General features: G+C 39.5%; 1 protein-coding gene across 4 annotated transcripts in view; it reads right to left on the bottom strand.

The window, feature by feature from the left end:
* The window catches only part of dapk3 (death-associated protein kinase 3), a 45,738-nt gene that overhangs the window by 9,423 nt on the left and 10,076 nt on the right, over positions 1-26,239 (bottom strand). For all 4 annotated transcript variants that reach the window (XM_043720887.1, XM_043720888.1, XM_043720886.1 and 1 more), the window contains 5 exons: positions 23,441-23,593; positions 14,889-15,249; positions 7,789-7,918; positions 2,976-3,024; positions 454-480 (listed from right to left, as the gene is read on the bottom strand). In XM_043720887.1, coding sequence (XP_043576822.1) covers positions 454-480; positions 2,976-3,024; positions 7,789-7,918; positions 14,889-15,249; positions 23,441-23,526 — 653 coding nt within the window. In that variant the 5' untranslated portion in view covers positions 23,527-23,593. The remainder of the gene's footprint in view (positions 1-453; positions 481-2,975; positions 3,025-7,788; positions 7,919-14,888; positions 15,250-23,440; positions 23,594-26,239) is intronic.

Here is a 26,239-nt window from a genome sequence, read left to right as displayed (position 1 = left end):
GGGGGTGGCAAAGGAAGGGGGGGCAAAGGAAGGGGGGGCAAAGGAAGGTTAGGGGGAAAGGAAGGGAAAGAGAGAGTGAAGAACCATTAACTTTACAATGTCTCCCTCTCCGAACCTAGCAGCTGCTTTCTTAAAAATAAAAGTTTGTGCACTCTGTCCCTTCCTGCTTTGCTCTGGGTATCAACAAAACAATTGCCCTGCAATGTGTCATATCCTTTTGTTTGTAAGCCTACATAACCCCCATCAAACTCTCCCCCTTCCAATTTGTTTAAAGCCCTCAGTCACAATCTATAGCTCCTAAAACACTGAATTCAGCTATGAATATAAAATCATTTCAATTGCCAATGAAGAATGTGCTTTGACAAGCTCCAACTAGATCACCTGAACTATGGATTCAATTAGGCAATACAGTTTAGGAGTTCAGACATGAAAAAGCATCACCAGCATACTTACAGAATATAGGTGATGACACCAATACTCCTGTAATTGAAAGAAAAATAAATTGTTGAGTCTGGAACATTTTGCAAACCATAACACTCAATAGTCTGGCAAATTCAGCATGAGGTTAGTGTTAAATCAATAAAAACATGAACTTGAACGAAAGTTAAAGATCTTACAAAAAGCAATAAAATAAAATGACTGTACACACCTCTTTCCAAACAGAGCAGAAAAATTAGAGCATTAGGTAAATCAATTTACTTTATTTTAACCAAGAAAAGCAATATTGAGATTACAGACAGACCTCCAGAAATCATGGACTAAACATACATTCTGGATACAGTTGAACCCATTTCCAAAAGTCTTATACCTATTGTAAGGTTTGTAGCTCAGGTTGAGGTTTAGGGTGTAGGTTTGCTCGCTGAGCTGTAGGTTTGATATCCAGACGTTTCATTACCTGGCTAGGTAACATCATCAGTGGCGACCTCCAAGTGAAGCGAAGTTGTTGTCTCCTGCTTTCTATTTATATCTTTCTCCTGGATGGGGTTCCTGGGGTTTGTGGTGATGTCATTTCCTGTTCATTTTCTGAGGGGTTGATAGATGGTATCTAGATCTATGTATTTATGGCGTGCCAGGCCTCTAGGAATTCTCTGGCATGTCTTTGCTTAGCCAGTCCCAGGATAGATGTGTTGCCCCAGTCGAAATGGTGGTTTTTCTCATCCATGTGTAGGGCTACGAGGGAGAGAGGGTTGTGTCTTTTTGTGGCTAGCTGGTGTTCGTGTATCCTGGTGGCTAACTTTTTTCCTGTTTGTCCTACGTAGTGTTTGTGGCAGTCCTTGCATGGAATTTTGTAGATGTTAGTTTTGTCCATGGGTTGTACTGGGTCTTTTAAGTTTGTTAGTTTTTGTTTGAGTGTGTTGGTGGGTTTGTGTGCTACTAGGATTCCGAGGGGTCTTGGTAGTCTAGCTGTCATTTCTGAAACTTCTTTGATGTATGGTAAAGTGGTTAGGGTTTCTGACTGTGTTTGGTCTGCTTGTCGTGGTTTGTTCTTGAGGAATCTGCGGACTGTATTTTTTGAGTATGCGTTCTTTTTGAATACATTGTACAGGTGGTTCCCCTCTGTTTTCCGAAGTTCGTCTGTGCTGCAGTGTGAGGTGGCTCGTTGGAATAATGTTCTGATACAGCTTAATTTGCGTGTGTTGGGATGGTTGCTGGTGTAGTTAAGTATTTGGTCAGTGTTTGTCGGTTTTTTTGTATACGCAGGTTTGTAGTTCTCTGTTGTCCTTTCTTTCGACAGTGACGTCCAGGAATGCGAGTTTGTTGTCGGTTTCTTCCTCCTTGGTGAACTTTATGCTTGTGAGGGTGTTGTTGATGTTAAATGTCTCTTCCATCTTGTTTCGTTTTGTGATGACAAAGGTGTCATCTACGTAGTGGACCCAGATTTTTGGTCTGATGATTGATAAGGCTGTTTGTTCTAGACTTTGCATTACCACTTCTGCTATGAATCCTGATAGCGGAGATCCCATGGGTGTGCTGTTGGTTTGTTTGCAGATTGTGTTGTTGAAGGTGAAGTGGGTGGTGAGGCACAGATTCCTCAAGAACAAACCACGACAAGCAGACCAAACACAGCCAGAAACCCTAACCACTTTACCATACATCAAAGAAGTTTCAGAAATGACAGCTAGACTACCAAGACCCCTCGGAATCCTAGTAGCACACAAACCCACCAACACACACAAACAAAAACTAACAAACTTTAAAAGACCCAGTACAACCCATGGACAAAACCAATGTCATCTATAAAATTCCATGCAAGGACTGCCACAAACACTATGTAGGACAAACAGGAAGAAAGTTAGCCACCAGGATACACGAACACCAACTAGCCACAAATAAGACAACCCTCTCTCCCTCGTAGCCCTACACACCAATGAAAAAAAACACCATTTCGACTGGGACAGGTTAACCAAAGACATGCCAGAGAATTCCTAGAGGCCTGGCATTCCAACCACAACGCCACAAACAAACACATACCATCTATCAACCCCTCAGAAAATGAACAGGAAATGACATCACCACAAACTCCAGGAACACCGTCCAGGACAAACATATAAATAGAAAGCAGGAGACAACAGCTTCACTTCACTTGGAGGTCGCCACTGATGATGTTACCTAGCCAGGTAATGAAACGTCTGGATATCAAACCTACAGCTCAGCGAGCAAACCTACACCCCACCCCCTTACACCTATTCAAAAACAAATTAGTGCAGTGTAATATGGAATGTACTCCTTATCTTAATGCTAATCTGCAATTAGGCCGCAAGGTCAAGTAAGTGAGCAGCTTTAGTTGTTAAAGCCCTTGTTTAGCCTGCTGAGATACATGCTCAATCATTAATTGTTAACAATCATCCCGTTTCTTTTGCAAACAAGAACTGTACTGTAAAGCCAAATTACTATCTCCAAGAGGTGAGAAAGTCAAGGAAAGGGAAGAAAGTGAAAAAGCAGGTATCCTTTAAGATAGAGTGAGTTGAACGTACCACATGTCTGCTTCTAAAGCCAAAGGCTCATAATTTACTATTTCAGGAGCTGAAAAACAAAGAGGAGAAAGGTTTTTAGTGTGCGACTATCACCAAGAACAACCCACAATAACTCTGTCCTAAGCCTGTACAGAGAGATAAGAAAGAAAGGAGAGCAAATAATAATGATTGATAACTGCAGTTCTTTTTCCTAAGACAACTATCTTGGATAGAGTCATTGGGATCCATGTAAAGTAAGGTTTTATTTCTCACGCCTCCTGACAAGCAGCAAGCAAAAATGCTTTAATTAATCAGTGAAATGTTGAAATGCCCCAGTAATTTTAGTCAGTTCAATGGGAGTTGAGAGCCACAGTCATTTACAGCACAGGAGTGGCCATTCAATCCGGAGTCTGTGCTGGCTGGTCCACAGAGCGACCTATCCATTCAAATCTCCATAGCCCTGTACATTTAATTCCTTCAAGAGCGCATCTAATTTTCTTTTGAAATGGTGATTGTTTGTGCTTTCAGAAAGCTCATGGGCAGAGAATTTGGTTATTACCACGCAGTATCATTTTTCTTCATATTCCCCTGGCTTCTCTTGCTTGAGGCTTCAATGTCACCCAGTCCTTGCACTGTCAGCTAATGGGAGCAGCTTTTTCCAGTGGCTACTTTTATTTCAACACCACCATCTCATTTAATCTAATCTTGTAACTGAAATCTCCCAGACCTGGGAGCATTCTGGCAAATCTCCCTTGCACTATCAAGAACCTGCACATTCTTCTGAAACTGTTCGAACTGAAAACAATACCCTAGTTGGGGCCTAACCAATCTTTTAGCATAATCACAACTCTGATCAGCAAATAAAGGCAGGAAGACTACATTGAGGGTTAAGAGATAGAGAAGGAAAGAAATTGAAACTATTGTGCCTTGATGTTTAGTTTGATTTCAAAAGCAGCAAAGCGATGCAGGTTCAAGGATAAGATCAAAGCTGCTCATAGACATTCTGCCCACTTAACTGTGATCAAAATCTAAAACTCTTACCAAGGGGTTGGCGTGAATGCGCATAGGGCAAAATATAATATACGGAGGGAGAACTTAAAGGCTATAAGAGAGAGTAGTGAACTCAGGACAGACATCATACAGTCCGTCAGTCATAAAAAAAATGGAAACAGGCCCTTTGGCCCAACTTGCCCATGCTGACTAGATTTCCTAAATTGTGGAATATTTTATTTTGCTCAAAAAATGCATGACCTACAGTCAATCCATCCAAGATTCTATAAACCCCACTTTAGAATCAGTCTGACTCAAGATGGGGACACAGACAGACTTTAACCTCACGCCTTTAATGCATTGTCTGAGCTGAGATGACACATTTGGTGAGAAAACCTGAGGTTATCTTGAGAATATGACTTAAAAAGAGTTCTGGGATTTACATAGTTACTAACCGAAACTGGCAAAACCATTCTAAAAGGATTAAAGACTAGTTGTTTAATGTATTTCAACCACATCACCTTTTGATATAAATTCTGTCATATGGTCCTGCTCCATAACCAACTGATGAAGGAGCAGCGCTCCGAAAGCTAGTGCCTCCAAATAAACCTGATGTTGAGAGATTTTTTAAAAACTTTGTCCACCCCAGTCCAACACGGGCTCCTCCAAATCATGTTTGTGCAGAAGTCAGTTTCAGAATTTGCAGAGATCACAAAACTTTGAAGTGCTGCAAACTGAAGATGATAGAGTCAAACTTCAAAAGAACACAGATTGGTGGAATGGATGAATAAATGTACCGCAGTGTGAAGTAATTAATTTTAGGAGGAAAAATACAAAGATTAGATTAGATTTTCTGCAGTATGAAAACAGACCCTTCAGCCCATAATTTCACACTGACCCTCCAAAGTGTAACCCACCCAGACCCATTCCCATACTCTATATTTACCCCTGACTAATGCACCTAACATAATGAGCAATTTAGCATGATCAATTCACCTGGCCTGCACATAGAGTCATAGAGATGTGTAGCACAGAAACAGACCCTTCGATCCAACTTGTCCATGCCGACCAGATATCCCAATCCAATTTAGTCCCACTTGCCAGCATCCGGCCCATATCCCTCCAAACCCTTCCTATTCATATACCCATTAACATCATATGCCTCTTAAAATGTTGCAACTGTACCAGCCTCTACCAATCCTCTGCAGCTCATTCCATACACGTACCACCCTCTGCGTGAAAAAGTTGCCCTTTAGGTCTCTCTTATATCTTTCCCACCCTAGACTTTGTCTATTCGTCCTATCCATGCCCTTCATGATTTTATAAACCTCTATAAAGGTCACCCCTTAGCCTCGGACACTCCAGGGAAAACAGTCCTAGCCTATTCAACCTCTCCCTATAGCTCAAATCTTCCAAATCTAACACCATCCGTGTAAATTTTTTCTGAACCCTTTCAAGTTTCACAACATCCTTCCAAGAGGAAGGAGACTAGAACTGCATGAAATATTCCAACAGTTGCCTAACCAATGTCCTGTAGAGCCGCAATATGACCTCCCAACTCCTGTACTCAAAACTCTGACCAATAAAGGAAAGCATAACAAATGCCTTCTTCACTATCCTATCGACTTGCGACTCCACTTTCAAGGAGCTATGAACCTGCACTCCAAGGTCTCTTTGTTCAGCAACACTCCCTAGGACCTTACCATTAAGTGTATAAGTCCTGCTAAGATTTGATTTCCCAAAATGCAGCACCTCGCATTTATCTGAATTAATCTCCATCTGCCACTTCTCAGCCCATTGGCCCATCTGGTCAAGATCCTGTTGTAATCTGAAGTAACCTTCTTCACTGTCCACTGTATCTCCAATTTTGGTGTCATCTGCAAACTTACTAACTATACCTTTTGTGCTCGCATCCAAATCATTGTGGAATGAAACCAGAGCACCCGGAGGAAACCCACGCAGACACGGGGAGAATGTACAAACTCCACACAGACAATCGCCTGAGGCAGGAATCGAACCTGGGATCCTGGTGCTGTGAGCCACCATGCCGACCGGATAAATTAAAGGATACAATTCTAAATGAGATGCAGGAGCACAGGGAGTTGGGACATATGTGCACAACTCATTGAAGATAGATTGAGAAATGGTTAATAAAGCAAACCAGATACCAAACTTTACAAAAGGAGTACAAGAACAAGAAAGTTACAATAAAACCGATACAGAATGCTGGTTTTGCTTCAACTGGAGTGTCGGGTTCAGTTTTGGTTATCAACTTTAGGGAGGATGCAAAAACACTGGAGAGGGTGCAGAAAAGATTGATAAGAATAGCTCCAAAGAAGAATTTCTGTTATGTAGATAAATTGCTTAAACTGGGAGTGCCCTCCCTGGAGAAATTCAAGAGGAGATTTGATTGATATATTAACCTAGTCCTACTACATGGAGACAGGCCATTTAGCCCAAACTAGTTCATGCCAAACAAATGTTCATCCATGCTAAACCTGAAGTAGTCATGAAGAGTCTGGACAAAGTAGATAGGGAGAAACTGCTTCCGTTGGTGGAAGAGTTGAACCACAGGTCACAGACTTAAAGATGATTGGTAAAAGAAGCATTTATAAGGAAAAACATATAGTGATTTGTTAAGATCCAGAATGCACTGCCCGAGTGTGGTGTAGTGGCTTTCATAAGAGAATTAGATTATCTAAAGAAGCAAAAACTATAAGGCTAAGGGAAGGGTAGCAGAGGAGGACAAGATAAGTGGGCACAGATACAAAAGGCTAAATTACCTTCTCCTCTTCGGTAACCATTCTATGATTGTATATACACTGATAACATCCAACTTCACTTCACCAACAAGATTCTCAACTGACATTTGTCAAATGGCTTGCCTGACAGCCACAGTTGACAAATTGAAATATTCTGCTACAAAATATTGCCAATGGCTCTGCTTTGTCTTTCAGTTCCCTCACCACCTGCTCCTTCCCTGGCAACTAACTTTTAGCCAGATGGCTCACAAACCTGACATCATATTTCACCTGAGGTAAACTGCCAACCACACATCCCTGCCATTATTATGACTGCCCCAGCTCATCTGTTGTGGAGACCCTCATCCATGCCAAAGTTACTCCACAATTGACCAGTCCAGTCCAACAATCCAACTACCATTTTGTTGCCCATATCCTAATTCACGTCTAGTCTCAATTATCCATCAGCCCTCTGCTTTACTGACCTCTGCTGGTTTCCAATGAACAATACCTTGGATTTTTAAATTAATTTTAAAGCCCTCTTCACCTCAATGCCCCCAATATCTAAATTCCTCCAGTCCTAAAATCCACCGAGATATCTGTTCCTCCAATTCTAACCTCTTGCACACCTCAAATATGAATCACTTGGTAGCCGTGGCTCCAGCTGTTGAAGCCCTAAGCTCTGGAATTCTCTTCCTAAACTCTCAGCTTCATTTCCTCATTTACCTCCTTTTAGATTCTCCGTAAAACTAAGATTATAATCAGATTCCCGAATACCTTCTTTTGTAGGTCAGTGTCAAACATAACTTTATCATATTTTGAAGCATCTGAACACATTTTATTACATTAAAGACACTATCTAATTATATTTTTGTTGTGTTATTGAACAGGACATGTAGAAATTAAGGAGCAGTAGTTCATTCTGCGCTTGGAGCCTATTTCCCCATTCGTTTAAATTAGGAATGAAATATATCTTACGAAACAAATTCCCCGTCTGAGAACAAGGATTGCTGAATTACGTAACAGCTTTCATAATAAAACAAAATTAAAACAATTTACTGACAGCTAAAAAAATTAGAAAGAATGCAGAGTAGTGTGCTCACCAACAAATTCAGGAGTTCCAAAGATGTTTTTGAACTCGTTACCATCCTCAATCTTGTGTGCAATACCAAAATCAATCAGCTTGATGCGAGGATTGGGGACATTTTTATCCAGAAGCATAATATTTTCAGGCTAAATAAAAGGAAGATTAAAGGCATTAGAAAAATTAATGTGGTGTGTAAAACATGGAAGCAAGTTCCTGCACAATAACACTAGTTAACTTCAGCTCAACCTTCTATAAAAGGTAGGTAAGATGAAGACATTCAAACAACATTGCTTTCCTTCATTTATCTGAAACTCTTCTTGAAGTACTGATGCTTTAGATGATTGCCAAACCTCAAAAATCATTAAATCAGGGTCTGGATGTAAGGCATGGTAAAACACTGGCTAATTAAACTTTTTAAAATAAAAATGAAACATTTCCATATAACTCAGACGTGATATGAATATCATGAACACAGTATTAAAACATCTGAGAGAGGCAAATATATCTAGAAATGGATTGTTGTAGTATGTTTTTGGAGGGGTGGAAGGGGTTGTAAACATTTGCTTGCAGTTTGGTTTCTCTTGAGGGAGAGGAAAAGAGAGATATACACAAGGTAAAGGGCATATTTTTAAGATTTAGATGGGGGCTAAGGGGCAACATTTTCACACAAACTGTGGTTTGTATGTGGAGTGAACTGCCAGAGGAAGTGGTAGATGCAAGTTATAATATTTAAAAGGCATCTGGACAGCTTTATGAATAGGAAAGGTTTACAGGGATATGGGCAGACAAATGGGACTAATTTAGTTTGGGAAACTTGATCGGCATGGAAAAGTTGGACCGAAGGGTCTGTTTCCATGCTGTATGACAGTACACTATTTATATTATAAAGCCAGAAAGCAGAATCCTCACATCTTCTATTAATACAGCTAATCATGTGAGTTTACATATTCATAATAGATGTGTATCGATTCAAAGAGAGCAAAAAGGACAATCGAGAGCATGAGATTACCCTTGAGCATTAAAAAAAATGTAAATGATACAAGAGATCCAATAGTCAGATATCTGTTAAAGAGTATGTTTTTCATTTAAACTTGTACAAAAGTTTAGTTGAGATAGTTTGTATATTGAGGGGTACTGAAATCACATCTGGGCCAGTGGGTCTTATGGAAGCAGATTTTGGATTGACCAGATGTACATTACATTCTGGTAAGGCAGGTGTAAATGGCAGTTTTCAATTGCAACATTTTGTCAAACAAAGATGGCAACTGATTGGAATTTTTTTAAACTGTTGCTCACAAGGGATGGGTAATATTAGCTAGGCCAGCATTTATGGCAATTCCTAGTTTTTCTGAAGGTTTTGGTGAGTTATGTTCTTGAACTGCTTCAGTTTACATGGTGTACACATTCACAAAGCGGTTAAGGAGGAAGTTCCAGAATTTAGATTCAGCAGAGAAGTAAAAGTGATATCGCTCCAAGTCATGGTACAGCATGGTTTGGAGAAGAATTTGCATGTGGTAGAGTTGCCCTTATTCTTCGAGAAGGTAGAGACCTCTAGTTTAAATGGGGTTGTCCAAGGTACCTTGGAGTGCTGCTGCAGTGCATCTTGTAGAGAATATACATTGTTACCAATTATGATATGATGTAAAATGTCATATCTTCAAATGTCAAGATCTTAAAGATGATAAATAATGGACCAAGGTACTCAAATGAGCCAATATAGCTTTATACTGTAACTGAAAGATAGAATGGATGCATAGATAAATGACACTGAGATTAAGAAGGTGGTTGATGGTCAGTCAGTTCTGCTATAATGCAGTAGTTCTGTTCTCATGCAATCCTATGTTATAAGAAAACTGCGTAATAGCAGCACCATTTAAACTAATGGGGCTAGAATCATGTTATAGCCAATACGTGTTTTAAAACTTCACGCTTTAGAAAGTGTCCCCAGTTCAATGTTATAATGAATTTGTGTTAACGAAACACACGTAGCAGAACGATCTGTACAGGAAACCTTTCTAGTGAGGCAGTGAGATCTCCACACATTATAAACATATCGGAAAGCAGGCCCTCTCTGATGTAATTCACTGTTAACCCTGTTTCTTTACTTACTTTTTGCATTGTAGCCAGGGACAGCATAAAGAGAAAAGTCAAAACAAACTATATTCTCTAGTATATTTTCCAGTTTAAAGCCTGTTCGTTTAAAAATGGACAACCTAGCTGGACTCAATCTGACCACATGACTATATCTGCATTGTATAGACATTGCAGCCAAAATTGAGAGAGGACTTGGAAATTAGTCAGAGTTATACAGCACAGAAACAGACCCTTCAGTCCAACTAATCCATCCCAACCATAATTCCAAACTAAACTAACCCTACTTGCCTGCATTTGGCCCATATCCCTCCAAACGTTTCTTATTCACGTAATAATCTAAATGTCTTAAATGTTGTAACTATACCTGCAACCACCACTTTCTCTGGAAGTTCATTCAACACAAATTACTGTGTTAAAAAAATGCTGCACGTGTCTTTTTAAACACTCTCATCTCGCCTCAAAGTTGCCCTTAGTACTGAAATCCCCCACCCTCAGGAAAATACATTTGCTATTCACCTTATCGATGCCCCTCATGATCTCATAAACCCAGATAGGATCACCTCTCAACCTCTTATGCACTTGTGAAAACATCCCAGCCAATTCAACCTCTCCTTATAAATCAAACATTCTATTCCCAGTAACATGCTGGACAGTCTCTTCTGAACTCTCTCCAGCTTAATAATATCCTTCCTACAGCAGGGAGACCAGAACTAGTCAAAGTACTCCAGAAGAGACCTCATCAACATCTTGCACAAGCTCAACATAACATCCCAACTGCTATACTCAAAGATTTGAGCAATGAAGGCAAGTGTGCTAAACACCTGCTTCCATCCAGCTCTGGATAGAGACCTTTGATGATAAAAAGGATGTTAATGCTTTTATAGTTACCACCACCTCCCAATGGAAACTGATGGGACAGGTATAGCTACATTAGGTGAAAGACAAGACGCCAATTAGCTCACTGAAATACACCCCAGCACCTGAAATGCATGTGCTTGTCACATGACAAAAAACTGAGCTTGTTGAATAGCTTAAATCCACAATTCTGGGATTTAGGTCAGTTGCTGTTTGACTTCCAGTGGGAAAGCAGAACTTCAGGCTGAGTTGCCACCCTGTCTTAGACACTCCATGGTCTCTAAGTTGCTGGTTGTAAAGCCTACGCTTTGCTTGGAAAAAAAAGAACAAGTACTGGGGCAAACTTACCAAGGAAACTTATTTTACACTGTATTCCAGGAATCCACAAACTGATTTATTTTTCAGTATTTATGGATTTACACAATCCCAATTATATCAGATTTCCTCTCCTTCCTGTCTTGCTTAATTTGAGTCCTTTAGAGTATGGATAGAGTAGTGAAGTAGTTCCTCTATGTTTTGAAGACTTTGTTTATATATCTTATTTTTGGTTTCATTTTAAAGGATTTTGCTGTGGGTTTATTTCAAAAATTGGAATTCAAAGACCAGAGTTTGGGGAAACACCTATTGGCCTACCTCACAATGATGGGGAGGAAAAGTAATCAGAATTTAAATTGAAATAAAAGCAAAATATTGTGGATGCTGGAGATCTGAAAAAAAAACAAACCCCACAAAAAACTTTTTAAATTCACACAGGGGACATGGTCATCATGGCTGGCCAACATTTAGTGCCAGTTTTGGTTTCTCTTGAGAAGGTGGTGGTGAGCTGCCTCCTTAAACTGCTGCAGTCCACCTGCTGAAGGTTGACCCACAATGACCTTTGGGAGGGAACTTCAGGGCAGAGATGGTTCTTGGAGATGCTAATTGCCTGGCATTGTGTGGCACGAATGTTACTTGCCACTCATTAGCCTAAGCTGACAAACACTTACAAATTGGAGTTTCCCCAGACTTATTTTTATTTTAAAATAAATTCACCTCATTCCATGGATATCAATGACATTCCCTATTTTCCTCTGTTACAATTGTAATGAAAATAGACTATAAATATTCAGCTTTCATCATTTGACTTTAATAGCCAAGACTTCCATGTCCGAAAGAGTTTCTAAAAGGATAATACTGACTTAAAACAACAGCTGTGATAATCTGACAGGCCAGGCAACCACGTGGAAAATACAAAAACCTGCTGCAGCACAATGACTATTTTAATCAAGGGGCACTAAAACTCAATGGGGTGTCAGAAAACTCACCTCTTGTTCAATTCCCACTTGCATGATAAATTTATATACAAAGATGCAATTTCCGACTTGAAATTAGATAATAACAGACACCAGAATCCACAAAGGAGTGGCACTGCAACATCAGCCTTTGAACACACAGAGAGAGAGAGAAAAGCAACTGAGACTAACATCAATGATACCTTCTCTCTGTCTCTGGGATCAGTGCCTTGAAAAAGTAACTTGACAAAACTACGTGCAAAGAGAAATCAAGGTTACCTGCATGCCTCGTCAACCCGAGGAAACAGAACAGCAGCTACACAGTTGGGACTCTGGTTTAATTTTTGTAACTCCAGGACTAGAAACTTTAAACAGCAACTAGCTGTACCTTCCTGTCTCCATAGCCACATTACTTTCTCAGTGTGGCTCAGGTTTAATACATCTCTTTCACTCAAGAAAATTCACAGAATTGGCTCTGATTCATTTTTGATCTGGTTAACGAAGTTTGGTTGAGTGTGATATCTATGTGTAAATGAGAATTTATTATTAATCCATTTAACAAGGTAATGATTAAGCTGTGAGTGCCTTTTAAGAAACCCGATTAGAGAAAATGTGTTAAAGACAGAGGAAGTCTTTTGTGTAGAGTCACCAGGGAAGATGATAAAGATGGAAGAGTATAGTTTGCAGGATAATTGAGACATTGGGACTATTTTTACTATAGCAGAGAAACTATGATTTTTGATTAATAGAGGTCTTTAATATTATGAAGCTTTGATGGTGAATATGGGAATACTGTTTCATCTGGGTGGCGGTGATTGCAAGTGAAGAGACTAATTCAGGTAAATAGGTAAAAACAATGACTGCAGATGCTGGAAATCAGATTCTGGATCAGTGGTGCTGGAAGAGCACAGCAGTTAAGGCAGCATCCGAGGAGCAGTAAAATCGACGTTTCAGGCAACATCGATTTTACTGCTCCTCGGACGCTGCCTGAACTGCTGTGCTCTTCCAGCACCACTGATCCAGAATAATTCAGGTAAATACCTATACATAAGTGAGTAGTGAATGGAGTATTTTTCTACATAGTAGCTAAGACAGGCACTGCTGTATCTTTTAAAGGGATAAGTAAATATTTAAAAGGGGAAATAAATTCATGGGTGAGGAAAAATCAGTCTGCAACTGTTTTAGTGAAGATTTAATATGCATACATTGGGTTAAGTGGAATGCTTTTATGCTGTAAACTTCAGGGGTTTACTGGACTGCACATCCTAGAAGTTAACATTTGTTATTCCTCAGAACTGTTAAAAATTCAAATACTTCTACAGCCTCAGGTACCTCAGCATTACTTATGAAAGCTGGGCTGCAAATCTCTTCCCTCAGTTAGTGATTACTGTGTAATATAATAGCACCTGAGAGGACTTTCAACCATGTCAATGCTTCCTAAACCTTTTCTTTAAGGCTTGAAAACTGTCATGATCCCTCATCAGCAGTTTGAGCAGCAGCACTGCTGTTCAAACTTGATTGGAACTCCAATGAGCCAATACTAACTTGGATCTCATGACCTCAGAAGTTTTAGCTCGTGACTCCAATTGGAGTTCCAAGCCCCTCTTTTGGGGAGCCCTGAACTACATATTGGACAATGCAGAGCAAAGTATGAAGTAAATGTGGAGCCAATTTGACACGAGACAAAATACAACGCAACACTTCAAACAGTGTTACCAGAGAGTTGTGGGAAGGAACCCACCCGGAACAGAGTCACATGATCCTCAATCCATTCACAGGAAGTTATTGGCAGAGATTCTCCTCACATCCCTCGGAATTAAATCACAAAGGACTAAACATGACAGAAAATAAAACGTACCATCCTTAAGATAGCCACTGACAGACTTTAATCTTCAGTCTCAAACTCGTCACAACAACACCCTGCAACAAAAGATGTCTGCACACCTACTTAATATGACAGAGAGTGAGCCTCAGGTTGTGTCTGGGGATGTCTTTCCCCATGTGTGTTACTCTCATGGCTCAGAATTTGTCTAGAAGACAGCCATACCTGAGGCCACAAAAGGTCACAATTCAAAAGACATCTGGGCAATTTGCTATCTTAGCCAGGATGGGAATAACAGCATAACTAGCCTGCTAATAGGACAGAAAATCCCTTTTGTGGCCTGGCACACTTTAGGGTGAAAAGGCAAATGCCTCAAGAGGAAAGAGATGGAGTGAATGAGCTGCAAAATTTCCATTGCCCGTTGCAATGATGCACTTTCCAGACCAATAATTGCAAATACCAGGTGGAGCTTAGGGGCCAGTCCAAAATAAACTAAAAATATAAAAAATATTCAGATCTGGCAGCATCTACAGAGGCAGAAACAGAGTTAACATTTTAGATCAATGATCTTTCTGAATACATGGAATGTTAACTCTTTCGCCCTTCACAGAGTCATGCTGACCTTAGGGGAATTTCAACATGTTTTTATTCCAACACATTTCTTTTATACTGTAAGGTACAGAACTTGATTAACTGCACATCGACTGGGTTAATTATTAGAAAGCAGTGCTTGGCTAAATGGAAATAAATATATCCAGAAGGACAGAAACTGCAGATGAGGTCAAGGAACAATCAATACCTGCTTGTATATTTGAACACTTTATGAAATTTCCTCAGCTAAGCTTTAGCGTGATGCCCAAAATAACTAAATACCAACTATTTAATGCAAAGATATCTATATGAAGAACCAAGGTCAGTATGCAGGTCACAACTGACTGTCTTTATAGATTTGATTAAGAAGTAGTGAATAGTGATTGCAACTTTGATTTTAAAAGTATATTGATTATATGGTTAAATTATTCATACAATGCTCTTGTGTTTTCTTTCAAAAGTGCTGAGGCAATGAAACAATACCTTGAGGTCAAAATGAGCAATCTTCTTCGAATGCAAGTAGTGTACACCATCCAAAATCTGTTTGAGAAATTCAGTCGCCTCCTCCTCTGTCAACGATTCTTTCTCTGCAAGAAAATCAAAAAGCTCCCCGCCCGACACCAGCTCGAGGATGAGAATAACATCAGTCTTATTTTCAAAGATATCGTGCAAAGTAATGATGTTCGGATGCTGGATCTCCCTCAAAATGTTCACCTCCCGTTCAATCTCCTCAAGGCTCACCCCTCGACGGCTGGAAGACAAGCGCCGCTTCTTGATGAACTTCGCTGCATACTCAACGTTGGTGCTTTTCTCACGGCATTTCCTCACAATAGCAAACTGGCCACTGGGGGAACAAACAGGGCGAGGCTGATACGTAACTGAAATGAACATAGGAGGGTAGCAATTCATCACAGCACCATCAGTTTCTGGTAGCCAGCAGAAAACATGAGAAACACACACAGCATGTTAGTCTGTATTTGATAACAAAGAACAGTTTACTTATTCAAATTGGAATCAGCAAGCAAAGATTAGTAGAAACCTAAAATTCTATCCCCTAAAATCTATTTGAGATTAAGTCAATTCAAAATTTCAAAAGGGTTCGATAACATACTTACCTAACAAATGTCTTAGGCTTATGGAGCCAAGGGATATGGATCTAAATGAGTAGCAAAAACAGCACAAGGGACAGAATGATCTCTTAGCCTTTGGCTACTACACTTGAATCTCAACCTGAAATATTAATTTGTCTGCTCTGTTTTCCATTAAAATGGCACCTCCACCTTCCAATGAGAAACATTTACACACCCATCCAAGTTCAATCACACTTGTATAGTTTGCATCTTCTATACTAATAAAAAACACCTTGTATTTACAAATTGACTAAACAATCATGGTTGAATTCAACTTACTTTATTTGTCCATATCTCTCAAATACACAAAATGGCCCGGGACCATTCAACCCTAATAACTTTAATCACCAAAAAGGTACCTGTGGTATTATTTATTGGTCGACTAAGGCACCAGACCATACTTATGTGAAATTCTTCTGAGTGCAACATTGCATAGGAGCACGGGGACCAGAGACAACCATTTCATTCCTATGAGCTTTCACACCTATTTTAACAGCAATCTATTCATCTCAGAGTTAAAATTAACAAATAACCCATCAACAGTCCTTAAAATAACCAAAATTTTGAATTACTTTTAACTTTGAAAGTGTTTTCTTAATTCACTCCTTCAAGGCCTGCCTCTAATTTGTAGACTATATTCTAGATTCTCCAGTTGACAGAAATAGTTGCAAAAGCAAAGTTTTTGGAGAAACTCAGTAGGTGTGCCAGCATCTGTAGAGGAAGAAACAGAGGTAATGTTTTGAGATCAGTGACTCATCAGATTAAGCACTTCCTCAGCTGTGTTTTGGTTTCAAATCCACACCCTCTACAGTTCTTTGTTTTATTTTACGATAGAAATAGTTGCTCTGTATCTATCCCGTGCATCTCCTAATAGCTTGAAAAACATCTAGTTAAGTTCTAGGAAATGGAACATTAGTTCATGTAATCTCCTTGTAATTTAACCCTTGAAGACCAGAATTTGTTCCAATAAACCTATGCTGTATTACCTGCATGACCAATGTATCCTTCCTGTGACAAAGTGCCTCGACATAAAACAGCATCACAAGTTGGTTTAACCAAGGTTTTGCATTAATATACTGACTTCTAACCCTTTATTATGTGGCCCTCTAGATAAAGGCTAATATTCTAATGATCCCTTTTGATATTTTATTTTACCCATCCATGACATTTAAGTGACCTACGTATCTAGACTGCCCCAAATATCGTTCAGTCTCATCTATTTATAGCCTTACACCATTGAGAAAGTGTGTTGTATTATCCTTTTTAGAGCCAAGTGAATGACCTTACAATTGTCTGTATTGAAATCCATTTGCCACAGTCTTTCCCCATTCACTTAATCTATTAACATATTTTCTCTTTCCAATTTTATGTGCACATCTACTGTTTCTAAATACCTATTCAAAGAATAAACAGTTAAAACGACTCATTAGGCTTCACACTATTATTTAAAATGCAGCAGCAGAGAATCTTAAACTTTCCACAGCACTCAGCAACAACCATAGCATCCCTACAGAGTGGAAACAGGCCCTTTGGCCCAACAAGTCCATATCGATCCTCCAAAGAGTAACCCACTCGAATCCATTCACCTGACCTATTATCCTACATTTAGCCTACTAATGCACCTAACTTACACATCCCTGAACATTGTGGTCATATTAGCATGGCCAATTCATCTAAACCAGTGTTTCTCAACCTTTCTGTATTCAACGCCCCCTTCTTACACTTGAAATCATGCAACACCCCCAAATCACCAAAGTCTGTTTTTGCACATATAACTGAGATACACTGCAGTGCTGAAAATGGAAAACTTTTGTGAAATAACAGATTTTATATACAACAAAAAAAAAATCACTTATTACAGTTCTTACTGTCCACCTACTTTTGGCTCACTGTATAAAATTTAGTCTGTGACAGCAACATAGTCAATGCGATCCTTGTGGTTCATGTTATCTTGCTAAATCATATACATCTGGTTCAATTTTTGTCAAAAGCAATCTCAGGTCACCACGCTGAACAACATCCATGTGATTGCGGGTCTTATCTTGTATTCTGGCGATGGCACCGAATCCTTTCTAACCAAATAAGAGGTAGGAAATGGTCGTGCAAACCGCTTTGCCTCTTCACTTAATAGTGGGAAACGACATTGGGTGGCATCTTGAATCTAAAAAAAGGGGCTCCCCATTTGCGAAAACCAAATTTTCATTGTAGTGTCATTTTGGAGCTCTATCATTTCTTCCTGAAGGCGAATGTCCATTTCTTCTGCACATGAGAAAAAGGGGTCAGCCAGCCATGTAGGGATCTCCATCTCGATAAGGTCAGCAAATCGTATTTTCATATCATCCTGCAGTGCACGAATGTGAGCTGAGTAGATAAGTAATTGATCATCAGTAACATCCTCCACGATATTGTTTAAACTCGGAAACTGGTAAAACTCGCGACAACTGATATTCCGAAGAAAGAGATCAAGTTTCTCAATAAAAGATGTAACAGCATTCCTTGCTTTCATGAAACTCACATTATCTCCTTGTATCTGCATGATCAGCGAATTGCACTTGTCAAATATATCCACAAGATATGCACATTCATACAAAAGGTTTTCATTATTTCTTTGTAGGAATTAGATGATAGAATCGAACATTTCACGGAAACGATTGAGGCGTTTTCCTTTCTCGAGCCATCTCACTTCTGTATGTAGCAGCAATTGCAGAAATTCATCTTATCTTTACAGAGTTGGCGGAGAAGTCGTTCATTCAGAGCATGTCTCTTTATATAATTTTCCACATCTATCACCACTTGTAGATAATGGTTGAGGATTTCACGAAGTTTCTTTGCAGCCAGATGCTGCCGATGATTAATGCAGTGTACTGTGAAAACATGTGGCACTTCTCTCTTTAATAATGCGACAAATCCCTGATGTCGGCCAGCTATAGCACACGCGCCATCCGTAGCACTAGCAACAATGTTTTTGAGGGGAACAGACTTTTTATCAAAATAATCCTTGACGCAGTTGAAGATAGTCTTACCTTTGGTATCTGTTGGTAGATCCAGAGCAAAAAGTAGTTCTTCTCGTATTTCATTTTTGTCAATGAAACGTACGTACCCCAAAAAGTAAAGCTTGATTTCCGCATATAGTACTTTCATCAATTTGTAAGGCGATTTCTTTTGATAACAAAAGGGAACATAATTTATCCTCAACATTTGAGGCCATTTCATCGATTTGCCTTCTCACAGAATCGTTGCTAAGAGGAATACACTTGATAGTCATTGATGGTTTCTGATGTAGCATGGTTGATAATACTCTGGCAATAGCTGGAAGCACCAACGATTCACCACGGAATTGAGGTTTTCCACAGTTTGCAATTAGCTTCGCTATATTGTATGATGCCACAAGGCCATCCACATTTGTGGCTCCCATCTTTGAAAAAGCAGTGGAAATCGTTGGTTGCTGATTGAATTTATTCTTTAATGTTTGAAAATATGCCAAATCTTTGTCCTTTTTGTCACTGTGTTTCTTTTCCAAATGTTTAATAGGACAGGAAGGCTTCATGGCCTCGTTGGAAAAACTTTGTTCACAGAGCAAGCACAGTGGTAAATGCTTTAGATGGAGATTGAATAAAGCCATATCACAAATAGTCCATGCTATACCGCTTGCACTTTTTCTTACTCAATGAGGCCACTTTTACACTGTCGCTCGAATACCCTGATAGAATCATGGGTATTACTATATCACGATAATTTTAAGATGCTCAGTGGCAAAATTTGATTGGCTAATTAGCTTTAACGTGCATTCATTCTGCCACCCAATAGAACAGTTGAAAAGCTGCATTTCATCTTCCTAGAAGCGACATAAGTTAGGTGATATTGATCTCGGCAGTAGAATCAGTGCCAACTGCGAACGAGTTCAATTGGTTTGCCATTCGCAGAGAAGACCATCAATAATAGCGCAGCAACCAGAGCCCACGTCTCCATGGGTGCAGGGAAAATAACACACTTGTGTTATGCGACTATCCATCTGCACACAGCAATGTCCTTCAAGGACACGGCAATCTTCCAAGTGATTGGTAAGCTCTCTACAAAGTCGTTCAGTGCCCCCTTGCCGCCCCTTTTGACTTCAACGCCCACTGAAGGTGGGCAAACGCCCCTCAGGGGGCGCTTCCACCCCTGTTGAGAAACACCGATCTAAACTACACATCTTTGGATTGCGGACGGAAACCGGAGCACCCAGAGGAAACCCACGTAGACTTGGGGAGAATGTGCAAACTCCACACAGGCAGGCACCCGAGGCTGGAATCAAACCAGAGTCTCTGGTGCTGTGAGGCAGCAATGCTAACTGCTGAGTCACTGTGCCACCAGGGCAATGAGATCGGTGATCTGAGTTTGATAGGAACCATAATTGGCCATCATTGGAACCAACTCCATTCTCCATAGTGTTACCCAATATTCCAAATGATATCAATCCTTCTGACTTGGCAGTACACTTATTACTCAAGAGTTATGGGAAGTGGAGAATAAAATAAAATATTTCACTTTAGAGGGAGAAATCAGATATCCTTTATTTACAGCAGCTCACTTGATCTACAAGTCCCAAGGACTTTTAAAAAAAAGTCAAGAAAAAAAAATCAAAATTGAAAGTCTGTGTCACAGACTCTGCAGCTACTTGACAGAACACAAAACGAGACTATGTAGCTAAAAAGTAAATTAGAGGGACACAAGGCTTAAAATCAAACTTTCAATTCTTCTAATCACAGAACAAAAAAAAAGTGTGAAAAGATACACAGCAACCTCTGTTGACACGTTAACATGCTATGCTACAAAGTGATCAATTTAATGGATAGGTTTGAATTAGAGGAGCAGGGCAACCTGAAGTAAAAAAAATCTGCAGTATTGGTTTGTGGTTCAAAAATGTTACAATCTTTCAGAAAATTCATCTCATACAAAAGATTTGAGATATTGGTCTGCAATGCAAATACTGAAGTGATGAGCTAATTATAACAAATAGTGCTACATGACATACTTATCCTTATAAAGACACTGGTCTGCCATTCTGTCTATAGGACAATAATGAGTCACTGACTAAGAATGATTCAAACCCTTCAATTATCTGGTCTGCATAAGAGTAAGCCAGATGTTGGTGATTGGGCTCTGGTTGTGCTTAAAGGCTAAATACCAGAATTGAACTGATATAAATTTCTTAGATAAAACTCAGGGATTCTACTTAAAGTCACAGCTTTCTTAAAAGATCTTTGAACACTAGTCTTTAACTTATTGCTAATTCACAGCCGATGTATTAGGATATACAGTAATCCGGTTGCTATCTACACTCTAGATATTTATTCCCAATATCTGGGGCATACTGTTCTAATGAGTGGGAAGATAATATCTCTCATCAGATAAGTGTTATGTAGTCAGATGAACAGAACAATACCAACCAAAATGAAACATAGCAGTACTGCACAAGTGGGGGTGGTGGTGAAATGGAGAGAGTGACAGCGAGAGAGCGAGCACAGGACAAGTAAATTCCCACATTTGTGAAATACAAACTGAAACTTCAAAAGTGCACACTTGAAGAAAATGTTTTCCAACAGAACTTCTCATCTGGAAGACAGACTTCCTCAGTACAATATTGATTTGTCAGCTGGGATTATGTACTCATGTCAATGCAGCATATGTGGAAGAAAAACAGTTAGTATCTAGAATCCAATACAGAGTCAGAGTCAGAGAAATGTACTACATAGAAACAGACCCTTCTGTCCAACTCGTGCATGCCGACCAGATATTCTAACCTAATCTAGTCCCATTTGCCAGCACTTGGCCCATATCCCTCTAAACCCTATTTATTCATGAACCCATCCAGATGCTTTTTAAATGTTGTAATTGTACCAGCCTCTACCACTTCCTCTGGAAGCACATTCCATACACGCAACACCCTCTGTGTGAAAAAGTTACCACTTAGGTTCATTGCAAATCTTTCTCTCGCACCAATGTCTACACCAGCTCATTCTGGACTCCCCCACCCCAGGGAAAATAGCTTGTCTATTTACCCCTCATCATTTTATAAACCTCTAAGTACACCACTTCAACTACGACAACATGCCCTAGGACAAGCCAAACAGAGACACGCACGAGAATTCCTAGAAGCATGGCATTCCAACCGGAACTTTATCAACAAACGCGTCGATTTGGATCCCCCATTTACTGCCCCCTGAGAAAGAACTGGAAATGACATCACCAGCCCAAGGAAACTTAAAAATATAGTAGAAAGCGGGCTACACCACAGGCTCACTAAAGGTGTTTCCTAGTATGGTGACAAAACGTCCAAAAACAAACGTGCCAGCTCAGTGAGCAAACCTACATCCAGAACATCAACCTGAGCTACAAATCTTTTCAAAACTCGCCACTCTACTGATGTTGGGTGAAGGAAAACTGCTCACCTGTTCTTCAAATACTTTTTAAAAAATTCACTGAATGAGAGAGCTACTGGCTAGGCCAACATTTATTGCTGGAGAAAGTGAGGTCTGCAGATGCTGGAGATCAAAGTTGAAACTTTATTGCTGGAACAGCACAGCAGGTCAGGCAGCATCCAGGGAACATTTATTGCTCCCCACTAATTGCCCAGAGGGCAGTTAAGAGTCAACCACATTGCTGCAGTTCTGGAATCACATGTAGACCAGACCAGGTAAGGATGGCAGTTTCCTTCCCTAAAAGGAGTAGATGGGATTTTTCCGACAATCAACAATGGGTTCATGGTCACTAATAGAATCATATTTCCAGATATTTATTGAATTCAAATTCCACCATCTGCCATAGTGGGATTGGAACCTGAGTCTCCAGAACATTATCTGGGTTTCTGGATTAACAGTCCTGTGGTAATGCCACTAGGCTACTGCCTCCCCTGTCATCGCTCTTTTGACTCCATCTGACAGATGTGGACCAGCCTTAAAGCTTTATCTGAAAAGCAGCAGCACTCCCAATATCATCCTGGATTGACAATCCAGATCATATGCTCAAATTTCATGGAAGAGGATTTGAACAGACTTTCTCTTACTCAGATTAAAGCTACCACCAAGCTGACACCTTTTGGTAGAGTCAAAACATTAGTATACAAATAATGACAAGTCATAACTCATGTCCTAAACATTTAAGCAATAAAATACAAAAAGACAAGCAAATCAAAGCAGGAGAACACCAGTCAAATGCCAATGACCATTCACCAAACTTAGTTATGCTTAAATATCCTACTTAGGAACCATTTAATGTTATTTTGAGCTTCAATTGAGTACAACTGAAGTATTTTTGGGATTACACATCCACACTCATTACATAGAGGCTGATGTAGAATTCTGACAGGAAGAACAGGAATATCAGCTGAAATGGATCCTAGTGGATGTTTCTGATTTCATGAATTGCACACAATTTCTTCCAATTTTATTCAGCACATGACTTTTCTAAACTTAAGAGTCAGAGTCATAGAGATATACAGCATGGAAACAGACCCTTCGGTCCAACCCGTCCATGCCGACCAGATATCCCAACCTCTAGTTCTGGACTCCCCAACCCCAGGGAAAAGACTTTGCCTATTTATCCTACCCACGCCCCTCATAATTTTGTAAATCTCTGTAAGGTCACCCCTCAGCCTCAGACGCTCCAGGGAAAACAGCCCCAGCCTGTTCAGCCTCTCCCTGTAGCTCAGATCCTCCAACCCTGGCGACATCCTTGTAAATCTTTTCTGAATCCTTTCAAGTTTCACAACATCTTTCCAATAGGAAGGAGACCAGAATTGCACGCAATAATATTCCAACTTGAGTACTAAAAAGGAATACAATACTTCAGGAAGAAATCAAACCACAGATTCTAAGCTTGTAAAAATAACAAAGTGCTCATAAATCAGACAGCCTGTTAACTCACCTCCCCAACTCTTCTCCCATCTCATAGTACTTCTCCACATTATCTTGCTTGAAAACTGCCATCGTGCAGGTCAGATCCAATGTCATTATCTACTTCAAGTATTAATTGGAGATGCTGGAATTCAGGAAAATTTCTTCAATTTCAACAGTAGGTCTAGAACATAGACATACCATTATTTAAACTGAATATTTCAAGAAACATTCAAAACAGCCTAATTTTTATTTATTAGGAATTTTAAAAATTACATTTCTCACACACAAAACACTAACATTTTAGGGATTAATCATTCATCAGAGAAGCCAATGTTAGCTTGAAGCACTTCCACTGAAATGCAAGTCTGAGAGGAGGACATTAAACTAACTTTTCACAGCAATGTTCATGTTTCTAAACAAAAAACAGGAATGAATGAGACAGAGTTAATGTTTTGGAGTCCAATATGACTCTTAAGTTCTGTTTTTATTTCAGATTTCCAATAACTGCTTTTATTTTCACATCCTGAACAGAGAAATAGGACAAGCATGATTGTGTTCTGCTACTTGTCCTCTAATCGCTTCCACAACATATGGTCATGTCCAGAGCAAGTGGCTCCACTTAAACAGAGTGCTTTCTTTATCTTTAACACACTTTCACTATGACGTAAAGTGAAAATACACAGTCTTATCTCAAACTTTCACTGTCAATCTTCCAGCCATTTTATAAATGCAAGTATTTAAAATCATTTACATCATAAGTAGCTGTTAAAATTGTATTGTTTTGATGAAGAATTATCTAGTTTTAAGAAAAGTCAGTAAAAGGGTTTGCACAGTATATGGGTACGGTAAAAGTAAAGTTGCCATAATCTCAGGATTATACACTGCTCTCTCATTACAAAGAGACAACTGATGGTGATTTCAACATTATGGTCACCACACTGCAGGTGAGGTATGAGGTTGAGAAGGTGGGATCTTCATGGTGGCCTCAGCTGGTTTGCAGTTAGTGTGAAACCATTCAACTGAAACAATATACAGTACTTCCCAAGCATACGACTGGAGTTAAAGTCATAGCATCTGGTCCCTATTGAAAATAAGATACTACAGATATAGTTCTGATTTATAGGCACTGGTACACTGTATTTCTATTACTCCAATTTAGGCTGAGATTAATGAACAATCTTACAAATACAAAACACAAAGAGGTCATGAGAACAGTGTACAATGTCACTCCTGCACTGCACAAATAAACATCATACAGTTGTTATGGTCTAGACCAGACTCCCTTAAAAAGGTATTAAGAGAGACTAAACCCTACTGTTTTCTTGTTTTAAAGCTAAGTGGGTGCTGCGTTCCAGACACAATTTGATTGGTCAAATTACCAGATTTGAAGTAAAACACCCTAGTTAAAATACAAGACCAAAAAAAGAAAATAATCGGTTTAGCTGTAACTCTACATTGGAAAACTGAACAGAATAACAGCTTAGTGAGCTACTAAACAGTAACTGTACCAATATAGTAACAATATAGGAAAAAAAAACTAAAACTAAAAATTCTGGTTCTGAGAGAGCTTAACCACACCCCTTCAGGCCGCTTTTACTGGTTCAACTTTTAAAAAAACCCCAAGATCTCACTAGCTGTTTGTTTAATTGGCTTTCCAAAGAGACAGCTCATCACCTCTGCCTTAAAGTCTTTCAAAGAAAACAAAAAGGATAAAATAACCACTTAAAGCTATCGTATTGCCATACAGTTAAAAGATCGCATGCCAGGAGCACATCACTGCAAAACTTGTAGAATAGATCCATCGGAAGATTAGGTCATCCAGCCCCTTGTTAACTGTCTTGTCATTGAATTAAATCACGGCTGGATTGCATCTGAAAATTTACCCATATTAGTTGCATATTCCTTTTTACCTTTATCCAACAACAATCCATTAATCACAATTTACAATTGATTGATAATCTATTGCTTTTTGTACAGAAAAAGTTCCAAATCCTGACTACTCTACATGAAGTAGTATTTTCTAACTACCCTCATCATTTACCTTGTTCTGATTTTAAGGGAACATTTCCAAGTAGGAGACTTCTATAACTGTAGAAATAGTTTTTATCTACCCTACAATGATTTTAAAACCCAAAAACCTCAGTTAAAACCCATCTTAACCTGCTTAAACCCAAGACATGAACCTGATCTGTGTAATCTTCCCCCAAAATTTAACCATTGGATCTCTGATAACATTCTGATGAATCTGTGCTCTGTTTCTTTCAAGGTAAAACAATACTTCTTATGGCACGGTGCCCAGAAGTGAACACAGTATACCAGATGGGGCTTTATCCTTAATTATGCAGGTTTATAGAAACCTAGAAGATGGGAACAGGTGGTCGTCATTTGGCCTTTCAAATCTGCTCCACCACTCATCACGATTATGGCTGATTGTCCAACTCAATAGCCTAATCCTGCTTTCTCCCTCATAACCTTTGATCTCATTCGCCCCAAGTGATGTAACTAGCCACCTCTTGAGTACATTCAATGTTTTGGTAGTGAATTCCACAGGCCCACCACTCTTTGGTTGAAGAAATGTTTCCTCATCTCCATCCTAAATGGCCCACCCTGAATCTCCAGAATGTGACCCCTGGTTCTGGATGCACCCACCACTGGGAAAGTCCTTCCTGGATCTACCCTGTCTGATCCTGTTAGAGTTTTATAAAGTGTCTATGTGCTCCCCCAATCACTTGTCTGGATTCCAGCAAAAACAATCCTAATCTAGTCAGTCAATCTCTTCTCATAAATCAGTCCCACCATTCCCGGAATCAGCCTGGTAAACCTTCAC

This window comes from Chiloscyllium plagiosum, chromosome 31 (genome assembly GCF_004010195.1).
Source record: "Chiloscyllium plagiosum isolate BGI_BamShark_2017 chromosome 31, ASM401019v2, whole genome shotgun sequence".
NCBI classification, from domain to species: Eukaryota; Metazoa; Chordata; class Chondrichthyes; order Orectolobiformes; family Hemiscylliidae; genus Chiloscyllium; species Chiloscyllium plagiosum.
Note: the sequence above shows the minus strand (reverse complement) of the source record. Positions and strands in the feature narration are given on the sequence as shown.